The 27,951-nt window shown below is 22.2% G+C and overlaps 6 protein-coding genes across 13 annotated transcripts in view; 4 read left to right on the top strand and 2 right to left on the bottom strand.

Annotated features, from left to right (window-relative positions):
• The first annotated feature begins 42 nt into the window (after window positions 1-42).
• LOC122712739 (cleavage and polyadenylation specificity factor subunit 1) lies at window positions 43-6,657 on the top strand. 2 transcript variants are annotated; one of them, XM_043932587.1, is made up of 20 exons: window positions 43-237; window positions 318-532; window positions 665-972; window positions 1,079-1,329; window positions 1,421-1,602; window positions 1,675-1,959; window positions 2,055-2,228; window positions 2,509-2,646; window positions 2,745-2,894; window positions 2,963-3,124; window positions 3,245-3,480; window positions 3,551-3,761; window positions 3,855-4,021; window positions 4,093-4,336; window positions 4,466-4,651; window positions 4,713-4,961; window positions 5,279-5,608; window positions 5,677-5,950; window positions 6,065-6,194; window positions 6,288-6,657. In XM_043932587.1, the coding sequence occupies exons 1-20, from the start codon at window positions 69-71 to the stop codon at window positions 6,472-6,474; spliced, it is 4,248 nt and encodes a 1,415-aa protein (XP_043788522.1). In that variant the 5' UTR covers window positions 43-68; the 3' UTR covers window positions 6,475-6,657. The 2 variants fall into 2 exon arrangements, 1 of the variants encoding a protein (XP_043788522.1); XR_006346410.1 differs by lacking the exon at window positions 6,288-6,657 and having other exon boundaries at window positions 5,789-5,950.
• Window positions 6,658-6,824: 167 nt separating this feature from the next.
• Window positions 6,825-8,812, top strand: LOC122712744 (dynein regulatory complex protein 8-like). Of its 2 annotated transcripts, none has more exons than XM_043932596.1 (4): window positions 6,825-6,963; window positions 7,384-7,624; window positions 7,730-7,940; window positions 8,757-8,812. In XM_043932596.1, exons 1-4 carry the CDS (start codon window positions 6,870-6,872, stop codon window positions 8,769-8,771), a joined length of 561 nt encoding a protein of 186 aa, XP_043788531.1. In that variant the 5' UTR covers window positions 6,825-6,869; the 3' UTR covers window positions 8,772-8,812. The 2 variants fall into 2 exon arrangements, with proteins under 2 accessions (XP_043788531.1, XP_043788530.1); XM_043932595.1 differs by lacking the exon at window positions 8,757-8,812 and adding an exon at window positions 8,139-8,332.
• On the bottom strand, window positions 8,488-11,123 carry LOC122712743 (delta(3,5)-Delta(2,4)-dienoyl-CoA isomerase, mitochondrial). Of its 4 annotated transcripts, none has more exons than XM_043932592.1 (7): window positions 11,107-11,123; window positions 9,792-9,942; window positions 9,619-9,707; window positions 9,406-9,536; window positions 9,012-9,292; window positions 8,779-8,905; window positions 8,488-8,690 (listed from the first exon to the last, which is right to left on the bottom strand). In XM_043932592.1, the coding sequence occupies exons 2-7, from the start codon at window positions 9,920-9,922 to the stop codon at window positions 8,592-8,594; spliced, it is 858 nt and encodes a 285-aa protein (XP_043788527.1). In that variant the 5' UTR covers window positions 9,923-9,942; window positions 11,107-11,123; the 3' UTR covers window positions 8,488-8,591. The 4 variants fall into 4 exon arrangements, with proteins under 4 accessions (XP_043788527.1, XP_043788525.1, XP_043788526.1 ...); XM_043932590.1 differs by lacking the exon at window positions 11,107-11,123 and adding an exon at window positions 10,073-10,118 and having other exon boundaries at window positions 9,409-9,536; XM_043932591.1 differs by lacking the exon at window positions 11,107-11,123 and adding an exon at window positions 10,073-10,101.
• A 57-nt stretch (window positions 11,124-11,180) lies between these two features.
• On the top strand, window positions 11,181-12,635 carry LOC122712747 (ATP synthase subunit b, mitochondrial). The gene is made up of 4 exons (XM_043932600.1): window positions 11,181-11,309; window positions 11,703-11,864; window positions 11,943-12,295; window positions 12,420-12,635. Exons 1-4 carry the CDS (start codon window positions 11,282-11,284, stop codon window positions 12,591-12,593), a joined length of 717 nt encoding a protein of 238 aa, XP_043788535.1. The 5' UTR covers window positions 11,181-11,281; the 3' UTR covers window positions 12,594-12,635.
• Window positions 12,636-13,270: 635 nt separating this feature from the next.
• On the top strand, window positions 13,271-15,892 carry LOC122712737 (golgin-84). The gene is made up of 7 exons (XM_043932583.1): window positions 13,271-13,557; window positions 13,775-14,190; window positions 14,286-14,736; window positions 14,805-15,009; window positions 15,086-15,325; window positions 15,450-15,671; window positions 15,752-15,892. Exons 1-7 carry the CDS (start codon window positions 13,412-13,414, stop codon window positions 15,809-15,811), a joined length of 1,740 nt encoding a protein of 579 aa, XP_043788518.1. The 5' UTR covers window positions 13,271-13,411; the 3' UTR covers window positions 15,812-15,892.
• The window catches only part of LOC122712738, a 29,561-nt gene continuing 15,549 nt past the window's right edge, over window positions 13,940-27,951 (bottom strand). For 2 of the 3 annotated variants that reach the window (XM_043932585.1, XM_043932586.1), the window contains 2 exons: window positions 22,169-22,494; window positions 20,879-21,534 (listed from right to left, as the gene is read on the bottom strand). In XM_043932585.1, the coding sequence (XP_043788520.1) occupies window positions 21,218-21,534; window positions 22,169-22,481 (630 nt within the window). In that variant the 5' untranslated portion in view covers window positions 22,482-22,494 and the 3' untranslated portion in view covers window positions 20,879-21,217. Of the gene's footprint in view, window positions 14,077-20,878; window positions 21,535-22,168; window positions 22,495-27,951 lie in introns of those variants that run through there. The other variant, XM_043932584.1, reaches the window with a different exon arrangement.

Genomic DNA, 27,951 nt, shown 5'->3' with positions numbered 1-27,951 from the left:
AGCAGTGTATTGTGTATAGCTTAATCCTTACAAAATATAAAATGATTTTGTAATATTGTAAATACAAAATGTATTCAATTTGTAAAAGTACTCATCCAGCTACAGGTGTAGAACATGCAATAACATGTTATTTTTTTAATCGTTCAGAAAAATGTCTTGTAGTAGCTGGCGCAAATATTATCAGAGTATTTCGTTTAATTCCAGACGTGGATATAACAAAAAAAGAGAAATATACAGGTACTTTCTATTAATTATTAATAGCATAAAAAGAAAACAAGTGACAAAGTTAAAAAAAATCAATATCTCATTTTTTTTAGAATCACGTCCACCGAAAATGAAATTAGAATGTTTATCTCAATATACTTTACATGGAAATGTCATGTCAATGCAAGCTGTAACTCTTGTTGGATCACAAAGAGATTCTCTTTTATTAAGTTTTCGTGATGCAAAATTATCTGTTGTAGAATATGATCAAGATACACATGATCTTAGAACAGTATCTTTACATTATTTTGAAGAAGAAGAAATACGAGTAATTAATTTTAAAATATTGATAAAAATTTTAAATATATATCTTTTAAATTAACAAAAACAAAATATTAATTAATAATAAAATAAAAATTAAAAATGATCTAAAATATTATACAATTTTTATTATTTTTAGGATGGATGGACAAATCATCATCATATTCCTATAGTTAGAGTAGATCCTGAAGGTAGATGTGCAGTAATGTTAATATATGGTAGAAAATTAGTTGTATTACCTTTTAAAAAGGATCCAAGTCTTGATGATGGAGATTTGTTAGATAATTCAAAAGCATCATCTAATAAAACTCCTATATTATCATCATATATGATTGTATTAAAATGTTTAGAAGAAAAAATGGATAATATAATAGATTTGCAATTTTTACATGGTTATTATGAACCAACATTATTAATATTATATGAACCAGTAAGAACATTTTCTGGGTAAGTTTTTAAATATATAAATTAAATCAAATTTATTTGATTTAATTTTTATTGATTTCTTATAAAATAGTAAATATGATATATATATATATATATAAAATTTTAGCCGCATTGCAGTTAGACAAGATACTTGTGCTATGGTTGCAATATCATTAAATATTCAACAAAGAGTACATCCTATAATTTGGTCTGTATCAAATTTACCATTTGATTGTTATCAAGCAGTACCAGTGAAAAAACCACTTGGTGGTACCTTAATTATGGCAGTTAATTCTCTTATTTATTTAAATCAAAGTATACCACCATATGGAGTATCCCTAAATAGTTTAGCAGAAACAAGTACAAATTTTCCATTAAGTTTGTATTAAATATGATTCATTTAATGAATTTTCAAATATTCATATATTTAATATATATTAAATTTTTTAATAACTTCTTATAATTATAGAACCACAAGAAGGGGTAAAAATAAGTTTGGAAGGTTCACAAGTTGCATTTATATCTTCAGATCGATTAGTTATTTCATTAAAAAGTGGAGAATTATATGTATTATCTCTATTCGCAGATAGTATGCGTTCAGTAAGAGGTTTTCATTTTGACAAAGCTGCAGCAAGTGTATTAACGTCTTGTGTGAGTGTAATAATTTAATTTATTTATAAATTAAATATTTTTTATTATATAGAATAATACAAAAATTTATAGGTATGCATGTGTGAAGATAATTATTTGTTTTTGGGATCACGACTTGGTAATTCCTTATTATTAAGATTTACTGAAAAAGAGCCAGAAAATTTACAAAATACAAATGAGAATGAAATAATACTTGAAGAAAATGAAACTGAAGAAACTCCAGCAAAAAAAATAAAACAAGATTTTATAGGAGATTGGATGGCATCTGATGTATTAGATATAAAAGATCCAGAAGAATTAGAAGTGTACGGAAGTGAAACACATACTTCTATTCAGATTACATCATATATATTTGAGGTATATTTCTATTTTTTATAATAAATAATTTATAATAAATAATTTAAAAAAACAAAATATTTATTATATATAATACTAATATATAAATTTTATAGGTATGTGATAGTTTATTAAATATTGGTCCTTGTGGCAATATATCAATGGGTGAACCAGCTTTTTTATCAGAAGAATTTTCACATAATCAAGATCCTGATGTTGAACTTGTTACGACTTCTGGTTATGGTAAAAATGGAGCACTTTGTGTTCTTCAACATTCTATTCGACCACAAGTAAGTACAATAAATCTAAATTTAAGATGTATTCTATATTATGAATTATAATAAAAATGTAAATATCATATTAAAAGATGCTAATGAACACTGACTAATGATTTTATCTATTGTAATTATAATTAATAATCATAAATTATTTTTGGTGAATATTTTATAAAACATGTAAGTTATAAATATACAATTTTATATATATATATATATATATGTAAAGATATTGTTTAATTTCAAAATATATATATATATATATATGTAAAGATATTGTTTAATTTCAAAATAGGTTGTGACTACATTTGAATTACCAGGATGTGAAGATATGTGGACTGTTATTGGTACATTAAATAATGATGAACAAATAAGACCTGAAGCAGAAGGAAGTCATGCTTTTTTAATTCTAAGTCAAGAAGATTCAACAATGGTATTATACATTTATATAATTATATTTTTATCTTTAATTATTGTATATATTATTGTATATATTATTAAACATATTATTTAATATTAAAATATATTTAGATATTACAAACTGGCCAGGAAATTAATGAAGTAGATCAAAGTGGATTCAGTACACAGGGAAGTACAATATTTGCTGGAAATCTTGGTGCAAATAGATATATAGTTCAAGTTACTCAAATGGGTGTACGTCTTCTACAAGGAATTGAACAGGTGAATAAAATATTGTTGTGATAATATTCAAATAAAAATCTAAATATGAATATTTATATTATAAATAGATTCAACATATGCCAATTGATCTTGGATGTCCAATTGTCCATGCAAGTTGTGCAGATCCTTATGTGACATTACTTTCTGAAGATGGTCAAGTTATGTTATTAACTCTTAGAGAAGGACGTGGAACGGCAAGATTGCATGCTCAAACAGCTAATTTATTATTTGTAATTTTTTTATGATATATCTATAATTCTTATATATAATATCTTATATATATTTCTATATTTCCAATTGATAATCCATATTTTAATTTAATTAATTTTTTTACTTTAATTGAATTATAGCGACCTCAAATAGAAGCACTATGTGCTTATAGGGATGTTAGTGGAATATTTACAACACAATTGCCTGAAAATGTAGAAGATGAAGTACCTGAAGAAGAACATAATATAGAAGAACCACCTATTGTTGGTAATATTGATAATGAAGATGATCTATTGTATGGTGATGCACCAGCTTTTCAAATGCCTACACCATCACATACTAAATCATCTGAAGGAATATTTAAAAAAACACCTTGGTATATTTAACGATTTAATTAATTAATTTAATTGAATATTTAAAATATAACATTTGAATATTTTTGCTAGGTGGCAAAAACATTTACAAGAAATAAAACCAACATATTGGTTACTAGTATATAGAGATAGTGGAACTCTGGAAATTTATTCTCTTCCTGATTTACGCTTATCCTATCTTATTCGTAATTTTGGATACGGACAATATGTATTGCATGATAGCATGGAATCTACAACATTACAAACAACGTCTGTTAATGAAATTCCTAATCCTGAAATGCAGGTATCATAAATAGTTAATTAAATTAGTGTTGGTATTGTAAAGTTAAATTTAATATTTTTTTTATTTTATATTTATTAAAAAATATATTATTAGGTGCGTGAAATTTTAATGGTAGCATTAGGTCATCATGGAAATAGGCCAATGTTATTAGTACGACTTGATTCTGAACTTCAAATTTATCAAGCATATAGATATCCAAAAGGTCATTTAAAATTAAGATTTAAAAAGTTAGATCATGGTATAATACCAGGACACTTAAGGTATATATATTTTTTTTAAATTATAATATATATTCATTTTCATGATTCTTAATTATCAATTTATTTCCTAGACCAAGACCAAGGGATGAAGATATGCCTGCAATGAATGATACTCGACATTGTATGATGCGCTATTTTAGTAATATCGCTGGATACAATGGTGTATTTATTTGTAGTGATTATCCGCATTGGATATTTCTCACAGGACGTGGCGAATTACGTACACATCCAATGGGTATTGATGGCCCAGTTACCTCATTTGCACCTTTTAATAACATAAATTGTCCACAAGGTTTTCTGTATTTTAATAGAAAGGTATCATTAATCATATTAATATTTTATTTTTATTAATATTTTTTATTATTGCAATTATTATCGTTATATTTATTTTTGTATATAGATTAAGTTAAAATGTAATTATATTTTTTTATATTTCAATTTTAGGAAGAATTAAGAATATGTGTTTTGCCAACTCATTTATCATATGATGCTCCATGGCCTGTTAGGAAAGTACCATTACGATGTACACCACATTTTGTTACATATCATCTTGAAAGTAAAACTTATTGTGTCATAACGAGTATAGCTGAACCACTTAAAAGTTATTACAGATTTAATGGTGAAGATAAGGTATAAATATAAATATAACAATTAAAACTATTAGATAGATAATATTTTCATTATATTTTAGGAGTTTACAGAAGAAGAACGACCTGATAGATTTATTTATCCTTCACAAGAACAATTTTCAATAGTATTGTTTTCACCTGTTTCATGGGAAACAATTCCTAATACTAAAATTGAACTTGATCAATGGGAACATGTTACTTGTTTAAAAAATGTTTCTTTAGCTTATGAAGGTACACGATCTGGTTTAAAGGGTTATATAGTATTAGGTACAAATTATAATTATGGAGAAGATATTACAAGCAGAGGAAGGGTAAATTTTATTTTTATATATTAACTGCAAATATATATATGAAGAATTTAGAAACCAATCTAAAGTGTAAATCATTTTCTGAAAATGATTTAATTATTCAAAGATTTCTTTATTGCTTAAAACGTTCAGTTGACAAATCAATTAAGTCATTATTAAATTAATGAAATATTAACTTAATTAATTTATTAAAAAAAATTATTTAAATAATAAAGAGATTCTTGAACAATATAAATGATTTTTAAAAAATGTGATTTACACTAATTGATTTCTAAATTTTTTATATTAAATTTAATTTTATTTGAAAATTTATTTTATAGATACTCATATTTGATATAATTGAAGTTGTACCTGAACCTGGTCAACCATTAACAAAAAATAGATTTAAACAAATTTATGCAAAAGAACAAAAAGGTCCCATAACTGCAATTACACAAGTATCTGGCTTTTTAGTCTCAGCAGTTGGTCAAAAAATTTATATTTGGCAATTGAAAGATAATGATCTTGTTGGAGTTGCTTTCATAGATACACAAATTTATATCCATCAAATGTTAAGTATTAAAAGCTTAATTTTAATAGCTGATGTATATAAATCTATTAGTTTATTAAGATTTCAAGAGGAATATAGAACATTATCTCTTGTTAGTAGAGTAAGTAAAAATTTTTTTTTTTATCTTTTATTTTTACAAAAAATAAATTTAAAAAAAAATTTTTATAGGATTTTAGACCAGCTGAAGTTTATACTATTGAATATTTAATTGACAATACTAATTTAGGATTTCTTGTTGCTGATGGTGAAAGTAATATAGCTTTATTTATGTATCAACCAGAATCACGAGAAAGTCTCGGAGGACAAAAATTAATTAGGAAAGCCGATTTCCATCTTGGTCAAAAAGTAAATACATTTTTCCGTATAAGATGTAGAATTTCGGATCCAGCGAATGATAAAAAGCATTTTTCTGATGCAGATAAAAGACATGTTACAATGTATGGTGAGTTCAATTTAAATATGATTGTATATAAAAAAATTTCTTATTTAATTTATTATATTTAATATATTATTATAATTTAAAATTATGATACTTTTTATAATATGCATATAATAGCATCGCTCGATGGCAATCTTGGTTACATTTTACCTGTACCGGAAAAAACATACCGAAGATTACTTATGTTACAAAATGTCTTAGTAACACACATTTGTCATATTGCTGGTTTAAATCCCAAAGCATATCGGTAATATGCTTATATAAAGAATATATTATATAAAGAAATTATTTGTAAAAATTTAAATAACAAATATTTAATGTAATAATTTTTTTTTTTTAGTACTTATAAAAGTCACATTCGAACTCAGGGTAATCCTGCAAGAGGTATAATTGATGGTGACTTAGTTTGGCGTTATCTATATTTACCTAACAATGAAAAAATAGATGTAGCAAAAAAAATCGGTACACGTGTACAAGAAATAATAGAAGATCTGACGGAGATAGATAGACAAACAGCTCATTTTTAAAAAAAATATCTTTTTATTATTTCAAACCTATACTCCATTTTAAAGATTCTTCTATCTAATGAAGTATTTATCAAGGGAATATTTTTCTATTTAAAATAATAATAATTATAATTGTATTTATATTTTTTATAAAACCTACATTTTTAGAAATTTAAGTTTATTGTAAACATAGCTGAAATTTTAAATATGTATGTATATCATATTAAAATGAATTTTGTACAGATCAAGAATATAGTGATTTTTTAAATTGCTAAATTCATGAGTTATTTTTTGTCACAAAAATATATTAATTAAACAATAAATTTTTATAAAGATTAAAATATCTAATATTTTTTTTATATTCATTCTATAAGTTATTACGATTTTAAACTAAACTTTAAAGTACACAATTAAAAATGGAGAAAATGGATAAAATAGACAAATCGATAAGTCGATTATCTATTAAGCAAAGCATCGCTTTAAGACGATTAACGAAGACTGAAGTAATAGGTAATAAGTCATTTAAATATCAACAAATTCAAATAAATCAACAAAATATTATAAGTATTATATTATTATTATAAGTATAACAAAATATTATATACATATAATAAATAACTTTAAATCAGAAATTTTGCTATAAGAACACTTTTCAATTTAATCAATATACTTTCTATCAATATATTGATTAAACAATTTTAAATACTACAAAGCAAATACTACATTGACATGATATTTTACAACTGTTAATACAATATATTGTTTGATAATTTATATCATATCATACAATAAATGGCACAGTGTAATATTATATTATTCAATTATTATTTAATTATATTATTTAAGTTAATTTATACTCTATTTTTATGATTTTATATTATATATTTTTTATATATTTTTATGTTAGAAAGCTTTTTTTTTTACATGCAGCACCAATAGTAGAACTAACAATATTGGAAAAAAGAATTTGTGAAGTATTTGATATATTTGATACTACAAAAAGTGATGAAATAGATGTTAAAGATTTGGGAATTATTATTAGAACATTAGGATGTGTTGTCACAGAAGCAGAATTACAAGAAATACAAGTTCAAGTGGAAGATGTAGTAACTAATCGTATACCATTAAAAAAGTTTTTAGAATATATGTCCAAAGCTATTGGTGAATACAAGTAAGCTTTTTGTAAATTTGAATTTTATTAAAGGATATAAGTTATGATATTTACATTTTTGAGTATTTATTTTGAATTTGTTTTTAATTTTTCATTTTAATATAGATATAAACCAGCAGAACCAGAAGATTTATTAAAAGCATTCCATTTATTAGATCCTGAACATCGAGGTTACATTATGCGTGAAGACTTAGAAAAAATAATGATGGAAATTGGAGAACCATTTTCAATAGAAGAAATAAATAACATGATGGCTATTGCATGTGATCCCGAAACAAAACAAATTAATTATGAACATTATATTAATTTATTACTTGTATGTATTGATATTTTATATTAGTATATAGTTTTATATTTAGTATATATAATAGATAATATATTATAATATATTTTATGGTTTTTATGCAAATATATTTTATAAGCATATTTTATTATAAAATAATTATCACAATAATTAATAATATAATTAAAATTAAATTGAAATCTATAGAATATTTTTATACATTGCTTATAGGTAAAAATACCTGAACCATTGAATGTATATTCCATTGTTGATGTAATGGAGGCTGCTAGATTAGAAGCTATGCCTAAAAAACCTAAATTGGATAGTCTTTTACTTACTTATCAATAATTTTTAATATGCAATTTATCTGATGAGATCAATATATTTCATTAATAATATAATGGATGCTGTTAAATTAGAAACTATGCCTAAAAAACATAGATTGGAGAATCTTTTATTGACTTAACAGTCATTTTTTTAATATACAATTTATTTAAAAAAATATATAATCAACAAAAAATATGTTAGTATTAAAATAATTATAAAAGTAAATTATAAAATATTTCTTAATTTTTTTCTAAAAGAATAATATTATTATTATATATATAAAATATAAATTCATATAATTTCATATTATAAATATATATATATCAAATTATATATATATATCATAAAATTTCAATGTTACAATTTAGAAAATATTGGAGGATCACTTTTGGTGGCTTGTGACATAGCTGCATTTATAAAATCTTCACTTAGAAGCATACTCTGATTATACATGGCCTATTAAAATATAATTTAAAAAAGATATATAAATATGTGTATAAAAAATTATTAAATTTTTTATAGGTGGAAAAATATTAAAACTTACAATATGGTCCAAACCTTCTTGAACAGTATGATCTCTTGAATAAATTAAACTTAATTTTGAACCCTGTATTGCAACTGGACTTTTACTTGCTATTTTTTCTGCAAGCTTTATTGAACCATTTAATAAACTAAAAAATTAAAGGTATGTTTTTAATTCAATAATTCTTAAAAATAGAAAAATTACAAAAATAAAAATTCTTTTTTTATTATTTACAAAAAAAATATATTTTTTACCTTTCTTGATTATCAAATAAACAACTCACAAAACCTTGTTGTGCAGCTTCAATAGCTGAAAATTTTCTTGCAGTATATACAAGTTCTCTTATTAAACTGTCAGAACCTATAATTTTGGAAAATCTTTGCAATGTACCAACATCAGCAGCCATACCAAAATCAACTTCTTTTATTTGAAACCATGCATCTGAAGAACAATAACGTATATCTGCTGCAGATATCATATCTATACCAGCTCCAATACATGCACCATGTACAGCTGCAATTACTGGTTTTGGACACTAAAAAGTAATTTTGAAAAAAAAACTAAAATAATAATAAATATACAGAATAATTAAATCTTAATTTAAATAATATAGTAAATAGTATTATATTTAAAAAAATTGTAATATACAACTTTTTCTATTGCATCAAAACTCTCTTGATATTCTTTTATCTTTAATCGTAAAATCTTGCATTTTCGTGCAATATCTTCATGTTTTGTTAAATCTTGACCAAGTTTCATTATATTTTGCACATCAATACCTATAAAATTTTAATAATAATATAAATAATATTTAATTTTTTTTTATTATATATAATATTTATAAAATAAAATATAATATACCTGCACAAAATGCTTTACCAATACCTGACAGAATTATTACTCTACATTCCGATTCTGTAGCTAATTCATTAAAACAAATTTTAAATTCTCTGTATAATCATTAAATTAAAAATTTAATAATATTAAATTTCAAATATAATAAATTTAAATTAAAATTTAATGCAAATACATACTTCCACATAACATCATTTAATGCATTAAGTTTTTCAGATCTATTTAACTGTATCATAAAAACAAATTCTTTTGGTACAGATATTGTTAAAGTTTTATATTTATCAAAATTTTTAATATTAGAATAATTCATTTTATAAATATATTGTGTTTCTGAAAAAATTATACGTATTTTAATATTTTTGATTATATGATATTTTTTATTATTTTTTTATTTTATTATAGATAACTAAATTAAAAATCAGTTTTTTATGGAACTTTAATTTTAAGATTTAATTCTTACGTGTTTTTATATTTTTTAAACAATAGCGAATCGTATTTAAAAACATGTTAATGAAAAAATTTCAAATCAAAGCTGAAAGTAAAAAAATAATTACTAATTATATTTTATATTTATGTATATTTCTTGAATATATATACAATGTTAGAATATATAAATTAATCGTGCTCCGTAACAATATTATGTCAATTAAAAATCATTGAAAAATTATCAAAAATATATATATATATAATAAATATATAAATATATGTAAACATACATATAATATACATAAATATACATATGATTTAAAGAATTACTACATCATAATCCATTGAAATCAAAACTACATAATTAAAATCTAGGAAAATCAAAGTTGATTATAACAGAATATATTATCATTTCCTACGTTAATTTATTTAAAAAATTCATTGTCAACATGACATAAATAATTTAATAACAAAATTAAATTTATTCTAAATATAATATATCATGTATTGTATTATAATTGCCTATCATAAATATTATAAGTATTATAAAGTATAATATAGAGCTGAAAAGTTAATATTTAAATTGGCACAAAAATAAAAGAAATATTTTTTTTTACATTTACATTAACATATAATGATATATATATTTTTATCTTTAAGATTATTGGATCTAGCAAATATAAGATTTATCTTAGATTTATATTCCTTTCAGATGGCAATTTTTAAAATTTTTTAATTAATTATTTTTAAATTAATTTTTAAATTATTTTTTAAATTATTTTTAAGAAAAAGTGAAATCATATTTTAGAAAAACACATAAGTGATGAATTTATTATATTATAAATAATTTTATAAATAATTATATATTATAATATATATTATATATATTAAATATATAATATATATATAATTATAATAAATATAATATATATAAATATAATATATATAATATATAATATTTTATAATTATATTATAATATACAATATTGTATATTTATTATATTATATAATTATTTATTATATAATATAATAAATACATAATATTGTAAGATAAAATATTAATATTACTCTTTTATAAATATTTTACTAAATTCTTAACTAAATTAATGAGAACTATATTACGTATTACTTTACTATCTAGTGCTATTTATTTTATCTCTATAAAGTGCTTAAGAATTAGTGTGTAACTAACTTCATAGACTTTATTGTCCAAACTGGTTTGTAAGCTGTTGCAGTGGACAAAATGCTGTCGAGATTAACTTTTCGCAATAGTAAGATAAAATTTTTATTAAAATGAATTAAAACTATTACATTGTAAAAAATTAAAAACAATATTAATAATATACCAACTTAATATAATGTTTCTATTATTATAAAATTTATATCTATTATTGCCATTATGTAATACTATATCATTTCTGTTATATTTTACTTTTAAATTTACAAATTTGATTATTATGATTATATTTTATATAATATGCTTAAATATAGTAAAAATATGTTGGATAAAAAAAAATTGGATTAAAATTAAAAAAAAATTCATATTTGACAAAATAATGAATTTATAAATGATTTTTCTAGTATAGTTAATATTTAGTTTTAAATAATAAATAAAAAATGTTTTTTAACTTTTATATTTTTTTATTTTATAATTTATTTTATAGTTCCTTCACAAGTAAAGACTTTAGCTTGTGGAATTCAAACAACTGCAATAGCATCATCTAATGGACCACGTTTAAAGCGACCCATAGATGCACCTCCAGTTAGATTAGGATTTATTCCAGAAGAATGGTTTAAATTTTTCTATCCTAAAACTGGAGTTACAGGTAAATTGATAATTTATAAAATATTTATTTAATATTTTGGTTTAAGATAATATATGATTTTTTTATTTTTGTATTTAGGTCCATATATATTTTTAACAACTTTTTCAACATATTTATTATCCAAGGAATGGTATATTATGGAACATGAATTTTATAATGGACTTTCTTTGCTTTCAATCATTATATATATCCAATACAAATTTGGAGCGAAAATTGGAGCATTTATAGATAAAGCAGTTGATAAAGAAGAAGAAGAACTTAATAATCAGAAAAATGAAGATATAGAAGAAATTCAGAAACAGATTGATGAGTTGGAAAAAGAAAAGTGGCGCCTTGATGGACAATTAATGCTTTATGATGTAAAGAAGCAAAATATTTGGATGCAATTGGAAGCAAGTTATAGAGAAAATTTGGCAACTATTCATTCACAAGTAAGAAGCTTCTTTTTTTTAAATATTGATTTAAAAGATGAATGGAATTATATTCTTATACAAAATATATTTATATTCGTTACATATATTTAAATTTATGCTTATTTATATATCTTCTTTGTAGGTTAAAAAAATTCTTGATTATCATGCTCAAATAGATATTATAAATCGTAGAATTTCTCAAAAACATATGATGCAGTGGATTATAAATAGTGTATTAGCATCTATCACACCTGAACAAGAAAAAGCTAATCTTCTACAATGTATTAAAGATCTTGAAGGTCTTTCAAAAGCTTGAAGTTTTATGCAGAACAAAATAAAATAAAAATATTATTAGTAATACCTGGGCTAGTATATTTTAAAAAATATGAAAATATTACATAAGAAAAAAACAATGTAATATTTTAAAATTAAATCATTATTTATCAGAGTATTTATAAATATAATATAATATTTCAATGAATAAATATAAAAAAATAATATTAAATTATATGTTAATATCTTTTGTTTCTTTAATAAAAAAATCTATATATTAATTAATTATATTATGATAATTATATTTTGATATTTTGATTTAATTCAATTTAATTTTGTTATTATATAAATTAATTTTATAAAGCAATTTTATAAAGCATTGTATATTAATTAAATATATATTAATACAAATAATTAATAATTGTCATATTTTAAATATGGAACATGATTAAAAATTTGAATTTTATATAAAATCATATAGTATAATTTAAGCACATATAAGACATAACTATATTGAATTATTGATAGTATATTTATATAAATAAAAATAATATATCAAAAATAAAATTTTTTTTATATCATTTTTTTATTCATGATAAATGTATGAATAAATTACATTAAATTACATTTATTTACAAAAATTTATTAATAATTAATATTTACTAAATCATTATCATATTTCTTAATAATTAAATTTAAGATAAAAGGAAATTTTTAAATAATTTTGATATATATAGATATAGATAGATAGATATATTCTGTTATTTTAGGTTAAGTTATTATAGATGAGAACATGAATTTTGTGAAGTGTTAAACGTCATCAAAATTATAACAAGGATTTATTTTTATTTTTATATAAAAATGGCATGGTTGTCAGGTCTTGCTGATAAAGCTGAAAATTTATTAAATAAAATAGATAAAAATACCGCTGCAGTTTTAAATAAAGACAAATATGAATTACCACAGTCTCAATTGACACATGTTACATGGATTCCTTCTGAGTCATGGTAAAAAAAATTGATTATTAAATGTCATTAATATTTTATTTTGTTATATTATAAATATTATCTATTATCAATTATACATATTATTTTTTTAAAGAATAGATTAATTTTTTCTTTAATTTAAATATTATTGTTTTTTATCAATCTTTATTTGTATATTAATGTATATTAATATTTATTAAATTATTATTAAAGCAGAACAATTAATTTGATATTTCAGTGTTAACAGACAAGATGATATGATTTTGAAATCTACTACAGAATCACCAAAGAATTTTTCTTATGTTCGTTCAACATCAAATCTTTCTTCATTGACAACAAATTCTATTATGTCTAGAGATGAAGAGCTTCTTACTTTTTTAAATACAGCAAATTCAAGTCCAAAAAAAAATATAGCAGAAGTTTCAATATCACCACCAACACCTTCATCACTTATGGTTGAACATCCAACAGATACAACAGATTCTGTATCAGATTTATCAATTCATAGTGGTTGCTCCAGTCCCAGTTTTATGCATACTTCTGTAGATGTAACAGATAATCTTAATTATGATATTGTAAATGTAAACAATAATTTTTGTACAACCGAAGTAATAGATACATTAAATGATGAAATAATAGAAAATCAAATTTCTGGTATTATTTTAAATAATATATATTTTAAATATATATTTTAAATTTATGTTAATTTAAAAATTTAATCAAATAATTAATTTTCAAATTTATTTTAGGACATGATATTATTAAAAAAAAAACTGATACTATACAACAAGGATATAAATGTGATGTAAAACAAGAAAATATGGAAATAAATAAATTAATGAATTCATCTCACAACAAATACATAAGAAAATATCTAAAAGAAGTAGAAAGAAATTTAGAAGAAAGAAATGAATTACTTGGAAAACAAGAAACAGACCATCAAAAAGAAATCACAGTCTTGAATGAAAAATTGCAATCTCTATACACAGAGAAAGTACAATTATCTAAACAAGTAATAGAATTACAATTTGCTTTAGAAAGAAGTAGATCAGAATTAAATTCTGCTAGATCTGATCTAGAACAACATAAAGCTAGAGCCTTAAAGACATTACAAGAAAAAGAAAAATTGATAGCAGATTTAAGATGCAATGAGTCTACAGAAATGGATGATACAACTATTATAGAACTAAATCAATTAAGGTGAATATGAATTTAGAAAAAATAAATATTTAATTAATTTTATTTTAATATATATTATTGAATAATAGACAAGAACGCGATATACTTAGAGAAGAAAATCAACAAATTTCTGAACAATTAAGAATAGTACGTGAAGAATTAATGAATGCTGATGTAAAATTGGAAAAAATGAGACAAAAATCTACTGAGGCAAATGTACAAGCTCAAGAAATTCTTGCTACAGAAAGACGTAGAAGATTGGATGCAGAAGAAGATGCAAGATTACATTCAGATGTATATTAATATTTTATTTGTACGTTTTACATATGTTGTATGTAATGAGATTAATTAATAATAATCATTATTTTAGGAAATAAGATCATTAAAAGATGAATTAATTCGACAACGTAATAATTATACTACACAAATACAGAAAAGCGATTCTGAAATTGCTCGACTTAGAATGCAATTATCTGCAGCTTCAACACCAAATGGCGAAATAGAATCGAGATTGGCATCTCTTACACAAACATTAGTTTCAAAGCAACAAGCATTAGAAAGTTTAACAACAGAAAGAAATGCTTTAAGGCTACAATTAGAAAAAATAGAAGTATGTTAATTAAAAATAATTTATTTCCTAAATGGAATAAATAGTATCAAATATGAAAATATTATTCTGTGAAATATTACAATATTAACGATTTTATATGTATAATAAAATATTTTCTTTATAGCATGAATTTAGGAATAGTCGTCGTAATGTTCCTTACAATAGTATAAACGATACAGATGATGCTAAAGCTCAAGTACCGACATTTCTAATAGAAACTCCATTTGATACTGGAGTTACTAGAAGAGTAAAAAGAGCTTATTCTTTATTAGATGCTATTAGTATTCGCACAGGAGTATTTTTAAGAAGATATCCTCTTGCAAGGATTTTGGTATTAATTTATATGGTAAGTATAGTATATAGATTTAGAATCATTAGTTCCAATATACAAAAAAAAAAAAAAAATGAAATTAATATTCTTTACAGGCATTACTTCAATTTTGGGTTCTTATAGTTCTTTTATCACAATCACCAGAAGCTCATTAATCAATATTTATAATACATTCAATAGAACATTTTTGTAAATATTATATTGGGATAGTGCACATATAATTGTTATAATTACAAATCTGCAATTTTTTAATTCTTTACAAGTTTATAATGTATTATATAATATATAAAAATTTTATTTCTTAAATTAATTTTTTAACATTTATTTGAATAATAGTTTTATTGAATAGTATTTACTGAATATATGTATATCATGTTAATAACTTTTTATGAAATTATTGTAAATATGGAACAGAAATTCTATATTTGCAATTAATAACTAATGAAATATTTTTCTCTATTCAAATCATTATTTATTTTTGCACTACACAAAAAAACAAAAATAATATTACAAAGATAATAAATATAATGTATTTAATTCAATTTAAATAAATAAATAAATAAATAATATTAATTGCATTATAATTTTTCATATCAAATACTTTGAGAAAGATAAGCAATTTTTAATTTTTAAAATGAAATATATAATATCGATAAATTTTATTATATTTTTTTTATAATTTCATTGATATTTTTATTATTTGATCAAATAATAAGAATTTATTCTCTATGAAATAATTTATTTATTTCATTATTATATTTATTAAAAATATATATATATAATCGAACATAATTACAGGATTCAAAATTTTTATGGAATATATTTGAAAAAATAATTTACTAGAAATTTTTAAAAGTTGAGATCATTTTAATGTATATTTCTAATTTATTAATAAAATCAGATTTTAGTTTCTTTTTTTTTTAAATGTTTTATACATATCATTACAAAAAACAAAAATATCTAAATAATCTAATTAATTATCATTATTCACTATTTTTACATATCTCGCTAATTGTTAATATGTGATTTGGTTGATTCTTAATGCTACGTATTACTTTGTTACATTAAAACAAAAGAATTTGATATGCAATATAAAAACAGAGGCATGCGAACAAATAAAATTTCACTATATGCATCTTTATATTTTGCAAATAATATGTATTTGGTAATTAAGAAATTGTTTTTTTATTTGTTATTTGTAATTACATAACATAAAACGTTGATCAAATAATTTCCAAATGTTAGTAACATGTTGAGCAGTTTTCTTGTTGTTTGATCGAACGTTTAATACTATGCCTCTGTTGCAAATAATTAATTTACTATTATTCTATTGTTCATGACATTAATTTAAAATATAGATTATTTTACGAGATATAATTTATTTTTATAAAGATATACAATTTTATCAAATGTTTCGCAAGAACGCTGCACGAAATTTCATTCATTGCTGATCTAATTGTAACAATTCGAATAATACTTAAGTAGAATAAATTACAATTATGTATGTATATTGCTTTAGCAATCGGAAAAGTGTATGATTCCTATACTTTTTAGGCACAAATTTTATAATTAACCGATTTATCTAAATATAATCAGTTTAAATAAAAAGAATTAGATCATTCTTTTTTTTATTGCAAAAATAATTGAAATATTAAATAATTCGAATATTAGAATAAAGTTAAAGTGTTTAAGTATTTAAACATTCAAATGAATACAAATTTTACAGTAATTTTTGTTGATTGTTTAAATTTAAATTTTAAAACAATAAGTTATTAAAAAATTGAAATCAATATATATTTATTATTTTTCTACAAAATTTATGAATTCTTATTGTTGAAATTTCTTTTATATTTTTTTTAATACTATAAATTTTAAAGAATCATGCATTTTATAAAGAATAATTCAAAATTCAATCAATATTTCGACTTTCGATATTACTAGTATATTTTTTATAATTTTCAAATTAATTCCATATAATTTTTATTAATTTCATATAAATTTATATATAATATATATATAATATTATATATAATATATTATATATAAATTCAGAAACTTATCATGCGCATTAACCCTTTCTTTCCTATATAAGTTTTATGTGATCATATTTAATTATTAAAAATATTTCAGTAGAAGTTAATTATAAAATTGCATATAAAAAAATACATATTTTATTTCATTCATAAGCTAATTTTTAATATTTAAAATATTTAATATTTCATATGAAACATTTATTTATTTATATTAAATAATAATGTTTATTAGAAATAAAAATTAAATACAAAAAATTTGGAAATGAAAGGATTAATATATATATATAATATATATCACATATTGTAAACAGCGAAAAAAATATAATAATACGCAAAAAAAATATAATAATTTGTTTATATTTGTTCGAATTGCTCTTTATAAACCGAAACCAATTTCTTCGCAGGATTGCAAAAAATATTTTTTTAACATTATAAGCAATTATAAATCCCATTTCTACTATTCATTGCAAGTATCAAAGTCGAATCAAATATTTAAGTCTATTTCATTTTGAGATTCATTAAAAATCATTTTTTTATCGATATTTCAAATCGATAAATTGTTACGTTTAATTCTTGGCAAACGCGTTTAATTGTTTAAATGATAATAAAAATAACAAAATTATATATTCTGCTAAGAGAAAAAACGAAGAAGCTTAATTAAGAACTTTTGATACAGTCATTTCTGGGGTTCATTCTACTATTAATATATGTGTTTTTTTGTTTCTACTTTATCCTAAAAGTAAATATATATAAATTAAAGAATTTTTTAAAGCCATGAAAATAACAAAAATAACATAAATTTAAAAGATTGCAACAATGTATTTTTATATTTTAAAAATATTAAAGGAAATTATTGTGACAAATGAAATTTTTTTTTAATAATTATTTTTAATTATTTTTTTAATATTTTTGTACATACATTGTTTATAAATAATTAAGTAGAATTTTTTATGAAATATATTCCGATAATCTAAAATTTTATAATCACTAAGTGCAAAGATAATAATAATATGCGATTGTTGCAATATATCTTGCGAATTAACATTTAATTGTCATTAACTTACTGTCATTACTTTAATAATACTAATTAGTAAATTTTAATGGAAACGGACAACTTAAAACATATCTATAATGAAATATTTATGATAATATATAGATGCTAAAAAAAAATTTCGAGTTGAAAGAATTTATCATAATGTATAATATGATTATTATATATATAATTCATATGAAATTTTGTAAATTATATTCTTGAAATATGAATACACGATCACAATTTCTTTTTCACATTAACAGAATTAGCATTGCTTTTAAATTTGGTTCTTCTTATGAAATATATATGTATATATATATATATGTATATATATATATTTTACATATTTTATTTCATTCATAAGCTAATTTTTAATATTATATATATTATATATGTATTATATATATTATATATATAAATATATATCTCTCACGATTGATAAATAAGGAGGTTCACTAATTGAAAACTATATTTGCAGAACCTCTTTTAAAAAAGTAATGCTACATTTTTATTTCTTGTTGTTTTTATAATTCTTTTTATATTTAGAAAGAGATTATGTAAAAATATATAACATGCAGATTAATGTATATTTGTCTTTAGATTGTGCTTATTGTTTTATTAAGGTAAACAAAATATGAGATAAGAAAATTTTTCTTCAATTTTATTATTTATGTTTCTTTGATTATTAATTTTTATAAAATGATATTTATTATAATAAGTTTCTATCTCTTGAACATTATGTATTTATATAATATTAACTGAAATAAGTTAAAAATGGACGTTTATTTTACGATACATTTAGTCCGAAAATACTTTATTCTTTTGATAAAGTATTAAGATTATGTCGAATATGAAATATTTTAAAAAATCTATATTATTTTAGAATGAAAAGTTTTTATCATTTAATTCTACGCGATGCTGATAGAAGTATATTCGTTAATCGAAAATCATTCGATCATCTTGAGACAATGCCACCATTTTGTTTAAAATTAATTCAATTAATTGCGAAATTCTTATATCGCAAAACGAGAGAAAGAGGCAGAGTTACAAGTCAAATACAAATTTCACAGCCACCAATTTGCAGGCAATTTTTTTTTCTTTTTAGAGATAAGCTTTGCTTCTAAAATTCCGATACTAAACTCGAGCGTGAAGCAATCCTGCAATTTTATTTCTGAAAGTCTTATAGCAGTGTTAATAAGTATTTAAATATTTTAAATAATTGTAATAATTCTATGTTATATGACTACAAATTATTTTATACCGTTGATTTTCTAACGTTATACTTACTTTATAATTTTTCTGAATAGCTACTTCATCGACATGCAAACTTCTTTGATTAAAATTTCTTTTACTAAAAATATAGTGAATATTTTTTTTCTATCATTATTAAAAATATTGCATTTATGTGATCCATTTTATATTTAATAATTAAAACATCTTTTACTTTTTAAAAATAAATATATAGAAAGTTTTTCATTGATAATGCAAGTTTTTCTACAACTATTATGTAAAGATTAAACGATATAGAGTTTACGAACTATAAATGTATTTTCTCAAAGAAAAAAATAAATTGATATACTTTTGGAGAACTCGATAATCTTTATTTAATAGAGTAATTTCGAGTTCTTTATATTATACATTACAGTACAATTCTATCTTTCTTTGATTATATAAAATGATTTATAGACTGAAGAGTTTTATTTATTTCTAAATTTTAATTTGTAATATAAGTAGTCTTTATTCTTCGGTAAAATTTTTGATGAATGGGATGTGCATTATTAAAAATTAATGAAGATTATAATTGGATTTATCTTTAAATACTTATTGTATTTATAAAATTAAAAATAACATTTTATTTGGATATTTATTATTAAAAATTTATATTATATGAAATATGATTGCTCCACATTAAAATTACGTTATTTTTGACGTTATTACTATCTACCTATTTATATTTTCTAATAAGAAAATGGTTTCTTTTTTGTCATTTTTTATTATTTGGATTATTTTTTCACGACTAAAATATTATATAGAAGTAGTTCATAAAACGAAATTTACAAACTATTTAAATACGAAAATTTTAAAAATAATGATAAAAAAAAATAAATAAAAGATAATACATTATATCGATCAATTTAAATATCATAAGAAATTTTAATGATATTAAAGAACAAATTTTAAATCAAAAACTTAAAAATTATATTATTGATTTTACTATCTTACAGATAGAGTCAGAAAATTTCATTTAAAACTTCAATATCATTAATAAACCCTATAACGAACTAATGAAGACAATACATTCTAAAAAATCTATCAATTAAACTTCATCTGCATCATCCCAATCTTCTTTCCAATAGCATTCTTATTCTGTTTCGTTCAACTAAGAATCGATCGCATCATCATTCTACTTAAAACGATCAAATGACTCAAATCGTTTTATTCTTTTCGATTTCATTTACGAATTACCTCTTTTTCTTGCGCATGATTCTCAAACATTACGATTCGATGTCAGATTGTTCAGAGTCGTTTTCGTTGTTACTACAGGTTGACGTGACGTCGTTTGATGAGGAATTTATCGAGTTTGGTGTGGGCGGAAGCGATGGTCTTGGTATAGTTTTCTCCGTCGACGAGGTCACATCCGTTTCCTTGCAGTCAATAATATCCAATCTCTGTTGTATACACTTGTTTTCGGGATTGTTCAATACTGAATGAATAAAGTCTCGAGTCTCTGCGCGCAGAGCGTTTACTCTTTCTTGAAGAATGTTGTTTCGTCGTATCAGAGCCATAGTACGTACGACAATATCTAGAAGACCTGATGATGATATCGAATAATCTGTTATATAATTATTCTAATTTTAAATAAATTTTAAATTTCAAGTCAAATAAAAATTGTAATTAAAATTATTGTTTTAATTAAATAATCAAAATTATATTTATTTTATAAAAATCCATTAATTTTGTAAAACTATTGAAATGATGTAAATTATATTATAATGATAATGTAAAAAGATAAATGATGAATATCGTTCTAAAATAAATACTGAAATTTCATTAAAATAACGAATTAGAGATAACAAAATTTTTATTCCGAACAACAGTTTCTTGTGAAATATTTTGTATTTTAAATTTTAATAATTTATTATATTTCATTTATCAAATATTAATTAAAAATGATTTAATTCGCATTTATATTAGTTTTTATAATTTACATACATAATTTTACATATTTTTTAATAAATAAGAATAATTAGAAATAATTTGTATAGAATTAAAAATTTCAAAATTAAGTAAAAATTCTCCTCTTTTAAATAACTTAAAATGATCTTTTAACAAAAATTCAAAACATAAACTCAATAAAAAAGTTATTAAAAAAAAATCATTTTTTTAATAAAATTTGTTTTGTTTCTGTTCATCAATCGCACACTTAATTATATTAAAAACTACACCTTTTCGTCTCGCTAGGAACACTTTCCAATGTTCCTTTGTGTCCACTGGAACTCTAGCAGAAACATTTGGAAAGGAAGAACTGACGATTGTCGGATCACAGGAGTCATTGGAATTTTCTGGTTCCCAAAGAGAATTTTCCGGTGGTATCAAAGACCCATTATCGCGTGAAGACTCATTCGTTTCTAATCGTCTAATTTCTAGCCTTTGTTGTTTTGCAACAGCTCCATTATGAATCCTTTGTCTTCGTCGTGAACATGGGATTGTAGATGTTCTTACAACAGGTATCTCCGACAAGTAAATAGTCGGAGCCATTTTATAATAAAATCTGCAATCAGAAAAATAAAATTCTTAGAAAAAAGATACTCATTTAGAAAAGATTTTATAGAAAAGAAAAAGTCTTTATCATTTAAAAGAGGTATTATAGAAAAGATTTTCATTTAGATTAAGACTAATTAAAAATAAAATATGTTTGATAATAATAAAATTCTGTAAATGTACTTATATGAATATATGATAATTTTAATAGTTCATATGTTGTCATACATTAATATTATTGATTTTATATTAATATTCTAGATGGTTATATTTCATAATTTTCAAATTTGTTCTTATTTAGTAAAGATAAAAAAAATTATATCTTTTTTTTTTTTATATATTTATAAGGAAAAATAATGTAAATATCTATTTATTATAATAAATAGTTTTATTTTTAAATTAAAAATTTGAAAACAAAAATAAAAAAAATGAAAATAAAGCTAGAAAAAAGAGCAGCAAGAAAATAATAATATTTATAATTTTTGTAAAATTTTTTTATAATATATGTATATTTGTAAATTTCGAAGAATCTATCTATATATCTATCTATATATATCTTTAATTATTCTTTTATCTTCTATATTTTTTTAATGTTTAAAAATGCATTTATCTTTAAAAAAAATTGGTATAATTAGAAAGTTATCTTTAAATACATTATCCTTAATTATTTGTAATTATGATAAGATTATTTTTTCTCAATTTTATTTCTCCTATCTTTATTCATAATGTAGCAATAAAAGCGATACCATATATATTAATTTTTTTTGTACGTATAGTTATACATTTTTTTTTTATACATATACAATATTTAAATCAATTTATGCATAATTTGCAAGAATTACACAATTACACAATTACCCGCAAATCCGCATTTATTTCAGTGTCTCTTCATAATTGTCTCTTTAATATATACAATTTTTACAAATGTTCATAGACCAATCCATTCATGAAAATTCTCACATTTCCATAAACTATGTTTATACGTTATACAAGCCTGGTCTATCGACCATGGTAATTGTCCTGTCAGCAATATATAATGATACTAGCCATCTGCGTAATTTAACGAACAGACAACAATCGATGACCTACTTATGTACGCATCAATGATGTGTTTTATTATGTGAAAGTGCTTTCATTAAGTAAATAATTTTTATACACGATATATTTATTCAAAAATGATAAAAATACTAATATTTAATTTTCAATGAGAGTTTAAGTTACATTTAATTTAATAATAATTTTTGAATGATATTATATTTTAGTTTTTATCTTAATCTTAATTTTATTTTAATAATATCTTAATTATCTGTAATAATATTTTATAAAATTCATGATATCTATTAAATTATAATTTAAAATGAAGATTATTATTATTATTAAATTTAAATATAATTTAATTCTAATTTAAAAAGTAATTATAAAATTAAAAAATATCGAATGAAAATTAATTTATTTGTTAATCATAGGTAGATATACTTTAAAAATAAATAAATAAGACAAAGAATTTTTTTAAAAATTATTAAATTTTTATTCAATAATGCATACTTTTATGATATATTTTTAATCTACATTCACGAATATATTTGAAAAGAATTATAAAACTTTATCTCGTTTGAAACATTATTTGTAGAATGTACTTAAATCTTTAATCGAGATCACGCTTTCAATTATTAAATTTAATTAAGATAATTACATTGACGAAATACGATTCTAATTAACTCTTATTTCAAAAAATTTAACACATTAACATATGATTATATATAATTGATATCAAAGTCTATGAATAATCCATAACATAAAAAACATGATAGATCTATTTATATTAATTTTTCAATTTTAGATATTAAAAGACTATCTTATCATGATAGTTAAAAAAGAAGAACAATTCTAAATTTAAAGATAACATAATGTATTTAAATAAAGTGTTAAAATTAATGAAGTTTTAAAAACGTTAATAGCATGATATTATCAATATCATAATATGTTAATATCATCAAAGTATTCGAGTATAATTTAAAATATATTCAATATATTTAATTTAAAAAAATTAATTGATAGTATATATTAAGATTTTTTTCTTGAAAGATAAAAAAGATATTTGACTTGTCATATCTTTTTTTCTGTAATTTTCATATATAATTACTATAAATTCAGATTGATAAAATATATCTAAACAAAAAATCAATCATTCGAATCTTAAAATATTTGTTTTAATATTGTTTGTTTCAAGAAAATATTATAATAACTTTAGCAAATGATTATTGGTGTGGAAACATCGTTTTACTTTGTGATTAGAAAATTATTTATAAATTTCGAAGGATTGAAGATAAGACTTTCACTTGTTATAAATGTCTAATAATACTGACATGAGCCGATGTCTTGCACCTTGACCACAGGAGACACGTGTACACCTGCGGTAATGCTTGATGTAAAAAGTGACTACTTAAACAACGTCCGCGTGAAGGTACGTGAAACGTTTTAAAATAAAAACGGTTAAGCAAGAACGATGAAAAGTCAGCACGTGGATCATTGCTAATAAATCAAATTATTCTGCAATTATTAATTTAGTAATGGTTTAATTTTTTGCAAATTTTTCAATTACAAGTTTTTCATCTTCATATCTATTTCAGATTAATCATTTGCTTTTAAACAAATCTTTTTATTTAAAGATTTTTAGACAATACAAAGATATAATTAATTTATATTTTTTATCGATTAATTTTCTATTATAGTAAGAAATATGTAAATTGAATTTTTAATAATGATTACTATTTTTAATATCATACCTTAAATTCAATACTTTGACGTCTCTTTGAAATCTAATTTTGATGATGACATTTCTTTTAAATCTAATTTTTTTACTCCTTTAAATTTTCAAAAAGTTTAATAAAATTCTGGGATAATTATGTGTGTACTTATTTCTAGTACATTTATATATTTTTGTTAAGTTAAATATTTGAGATTTTTTTTTATAATAAAAGCAAAAAATTAAAAAAAAGGAAATCAAGGATGAAATAGATCTTGGATTATCAACGACCTAGATTTTCTTTCGAAATTTAAAGGTTTCATAATTGGAATTATAAATATCGAGAGAAACTATATATTAAATCATTCAATTAGAAAAAAAATTACATAATTTTTTTTTTTATATTTTTATTATATCTAATAACTTACATAAGCATAACATACATAATTTAAAAAAAGAAAAATTAATCTTAATAAATAAACATATAACATAAAAATAAATTTTTTACGATAAAAATTATTCCTCCAAACCTTTTTTAATTCGATAAATTAAAAAAATAAAAATTATCCTGACATTCGTATTGAAATTCGTTATACTTTTTAATAGATATCATGATCATTATAAGTGGCATTTATAGCACGATTCATAGAACGTGTTAGGGATTAGTTTTCTTAATCTATAGCCAGAGTAGTTTTTCAAGATCCTAACGTTCGAAATCAAGGGTTCTCTATAACATGTGTGTATTTAACTATAGTTTAGCTATGAATTACACGTGTTCACTCGTACCGGTTGGCGACGCGATCGATGCAGGCGATGACCTGATTACTGTGAACGTCGGTGCACGTGCCTGCACCGAAATAAAGCAATAGAGCCTCGCCACGACTTCTCGTCACCCCTCGACCGGTTACCCCGACTGCTTTGACCTCGGATTTCGTCGCACCACGTGCGACTATGAAACAATACTGATAACGCTACATGCAAGCATCCATAATCCGATTGCGGCTGCGCAATATATCATATATCGCGCATACAGCTATATCATATATTCCTGATACATCATTAATGAATGAACGCATATGTATATACGATATATTGAAATGAATGAGCTGAGAGTGCAAAATAATTTTTTCTTTTTTTTTTACTCTTTGGAGAATAAATAAAAATTATATTAATTATTATGATAATCATTGTAATAATAGCAATATTTATATGAATTATTTAAGAAATGAAAAGTAATTAGATCATGGAAGAAATTTTATAAATATTTTACTTTTGAAAATATTAATTTAGAATAATAAAAATTAAATCCGAAATCGAATGTTATTTTTCTCGAATGACATTGCGAATATTTCTTAAATTAGAAATGATTCCCGTTAATCATCTCTATAAATTATAAATAAGTATCCAATGAAAGTACATTTCTGGCATGAGATTCCATTTGCTGAATTTTGTCATATTCTGAACACATGTATACTAATGTTAGAACATTTCAAATATACAGAATTTTCATGTTATTCAACACTTCATCCTTAACCTCTAGTCACAAGTAAAATATGTTCATAGATAATCCATAAATAAACTCTTAGCAAAAGTTCTCTTTAAATAAACTTCAAAGATCATAACAGTAATTCAATCGAACTCGATATCGATAAATCCGCAACAACTTAGCCACGATAAATTATATAACGAAATAATCGACTTATATTTATAATCCCATTTCTAAAGACTTACCGAGTCAACGTACGCTAACTATCATCCGTTATAATCTTGCCGGTAATCACGAAACTGTCAAAATCTTAAGACCGTTCTCTACGGTTTCTTCCATAGAATTCCATCGATGGCACGAGCATAATCATGCGATCTTTTCTATTAAATGTAAGCCACAGATGCACGTGGTAACAGGATCAAAGGAGCCTAACGGTAATTTTTGACTCATGACGCGGATATACGCGCGATAATTCACGAAGGGGAACAGCCGTGATATATCGTAGGTGTCATCCGTGCGTTCGTGTATTCGCACCCAGCACCCAGCCGAAAAGTAAAGTGGTGGGCTCTACAATACAGACATCCGTTAGCGGCAACTTCCCTACGAATGAAGGCCAATAGGGAGGAGAGGCCTCTCCACAGTCGGATTGCAGAGGGGTTGCATCGTGGGGAAAAGGGAGAAGGAAAGGAAGAGGGAGACTGAGGGAGAGAGAAAGGAAGAGCGGAAAACTGCGAGGGAACTGGGTGGCCTTCAATAAGGGCACACGTGCTGAATTTTCGGTTCGTCTACCGCGTTTCGCCAACCGTCCCCGATTTGCGTGGATTCATTGCGTTTCGTAATTTGCACGTTTTGCACGATTATTTTTATCGCGAAACGAAAAACGATAACGATCTTTTGGTTAATTTTATACCAGAAGAATGCGATATGAGTTGGCATTCTTGCGACATTTAAAAAAAAAAAAATTGAATTTGATCTTTTGCTTATATTTAATATATTTTGTTTTGTTATCTTATTATATTATTTTAGGTATATTGTCAAACTTTTTTTAAATTTCTACATGAATTCAATTTTGTAAACTTTTGGATTAAATTTTTCTTTTATAAATTTCTATATCTTAAATGTACAATGGATGTTAATTATTATGATAAATTTTTTTAAAGTTTTATGATTCATAATTTATTTTGTGTATCTGAGTGTCACGTGTATTATAAAACTACGTGCTGACTCGGATCGAA

The sequence above is a fragment of the Apis laboriosa genome, unplaced genomic scaffold, assembly GCF_014066325.1.
Source record: "Apis laboriosa isolate Shangri-la unplaced genomic scaffold, ASM1406632v1 scaffold20_cov151, whole genome shotgun sequence".
NCBI lineage: Eukaryota > Metazoa > Arthropoda > Insecta > Hymenoptera > Apidae > Apis > Apis laboriosa.
The sequence above is the reverse complement of the archived record's forward strand: the minus strand, read 5'-3'. Positions and strand labels throughout refer to the sequence as shown.

What these genes read in the sequence shown, in the direction of transcription:
- LOC122712743 (XM_043932590.1), bottom strand. Translation starts at nt 10,118, where the DNA reads ATGTTTTTAAATACGATTCGCTATTGTTTAAAAAATATAAAAACAC. An exon ending in TTTAAAAAATATAAAAACAC is followed by an intron (nt 9,943 to 10,072) that starts GTAAGAATTAAA and finishes TAATTTTTTCAG; the next exon opens with AAACACAATATATTTATAAA. An exon ending in GTTTTGATGCAATAGAAAAA is followed by an intron (nt 9,293 to 9,408) that starts GTTGTATATTAC and finishes ATTACTTTTTAG; the next exon opens with TGTCCAAAACCAGTAATTGC.
- LOC122712744 (XM_043932595.1), top strand. Translation starts at nt 6,870, where the DNA reads ATGGAGAAAATGGATAAAATAGACAAATCGATAAGTCGATTATCTATT. An exon ending in AACGAAGACTGAAGTAATAG is followed by an intron (nt 6,964 to 7,383) that starts GTAATAAGTCAT and finishes TTTTACATGCAG; the next exon opens with CACCAATAGTAGAACTAACA. An exon ending in AAAGCTATTGGTGAATACAA is followed by an intron (nt 7,625 to 7,729) that starts GTAAGCTTTTTG and finishes ATTTTAATATAG; the next exon opens with ATATAAACCAGCAGAACCAG.
- LOC122712747 (XM_043932600.1), top strand. Translation starts at nt 11,282, where the DNA reads ATGCTGTCGAGATTAACTTTTCGCAATA. An exon ending in GAGATTAACTTTTCGCAATA is followed by an intron (nt 11,310 to 11,702) that starts GTAAGATAAAAT and finishes TTTATTTTATAG; the next exon opens with TTCCTTCACAAGTAAAGACT. An exon ending in TGGCAACTATTCATTCACAA is followed by an intron (nt 12,296 to 12,419) that starts GTAAGAAGCTTC and finishes TCTTCTTTGTAG; the next exon opens with GTTAAAAAAATTCTTGATTA.
- LOC122712737 (XM_043932583.1), top strand. Translation starts at nt 13,412, where the DNA reads ATGGCATGGTTGTCAGGTCTTGCTGATAAAGCTGAAAATTTATTAAAT. An exon ending in AATAGAAAATCAAATTTCTG is followed by an intron (nt 14,191 to 14,285) that starts GTATTATTTTAA and finishes AATTTATTTTAG; the next exon opens with GACATGATATTATTAAAAAA. An exon ending in ATGCAAGATTACATTCAGAT is followed by an intron (nt 15,010 to 15,085) that starts GTATATTAATAT and finishes TCATTATTTTAG; the next exon opens with GAAATAAGATCATTAAAAGA.
- LOC122712739 (XM_043932587.1), top strand. Translation starts at nt 69, where the DNA reads ATGTATTCAATTTGTAAAAGTACTCATCCAGCTACAGGTGTAGAACAT. An exon ending in TTACATCATATATATTTGAG is followed by an intron (nt 1,960 to 2,054) that starts GTATATTTCTAT and finishes TAAATTTTATAG; the next exon opens with GTATGTGATAGTTTATTAAA. An exon ending in TTCTGTATTTTAATAGAAAG is followed by an intron (nt 4,337 to 4,465) that starts GTATCATTAATC and finishes TTTCAATTTTAG; the next exon opens with GAAGAATTAAGAATATGTGT.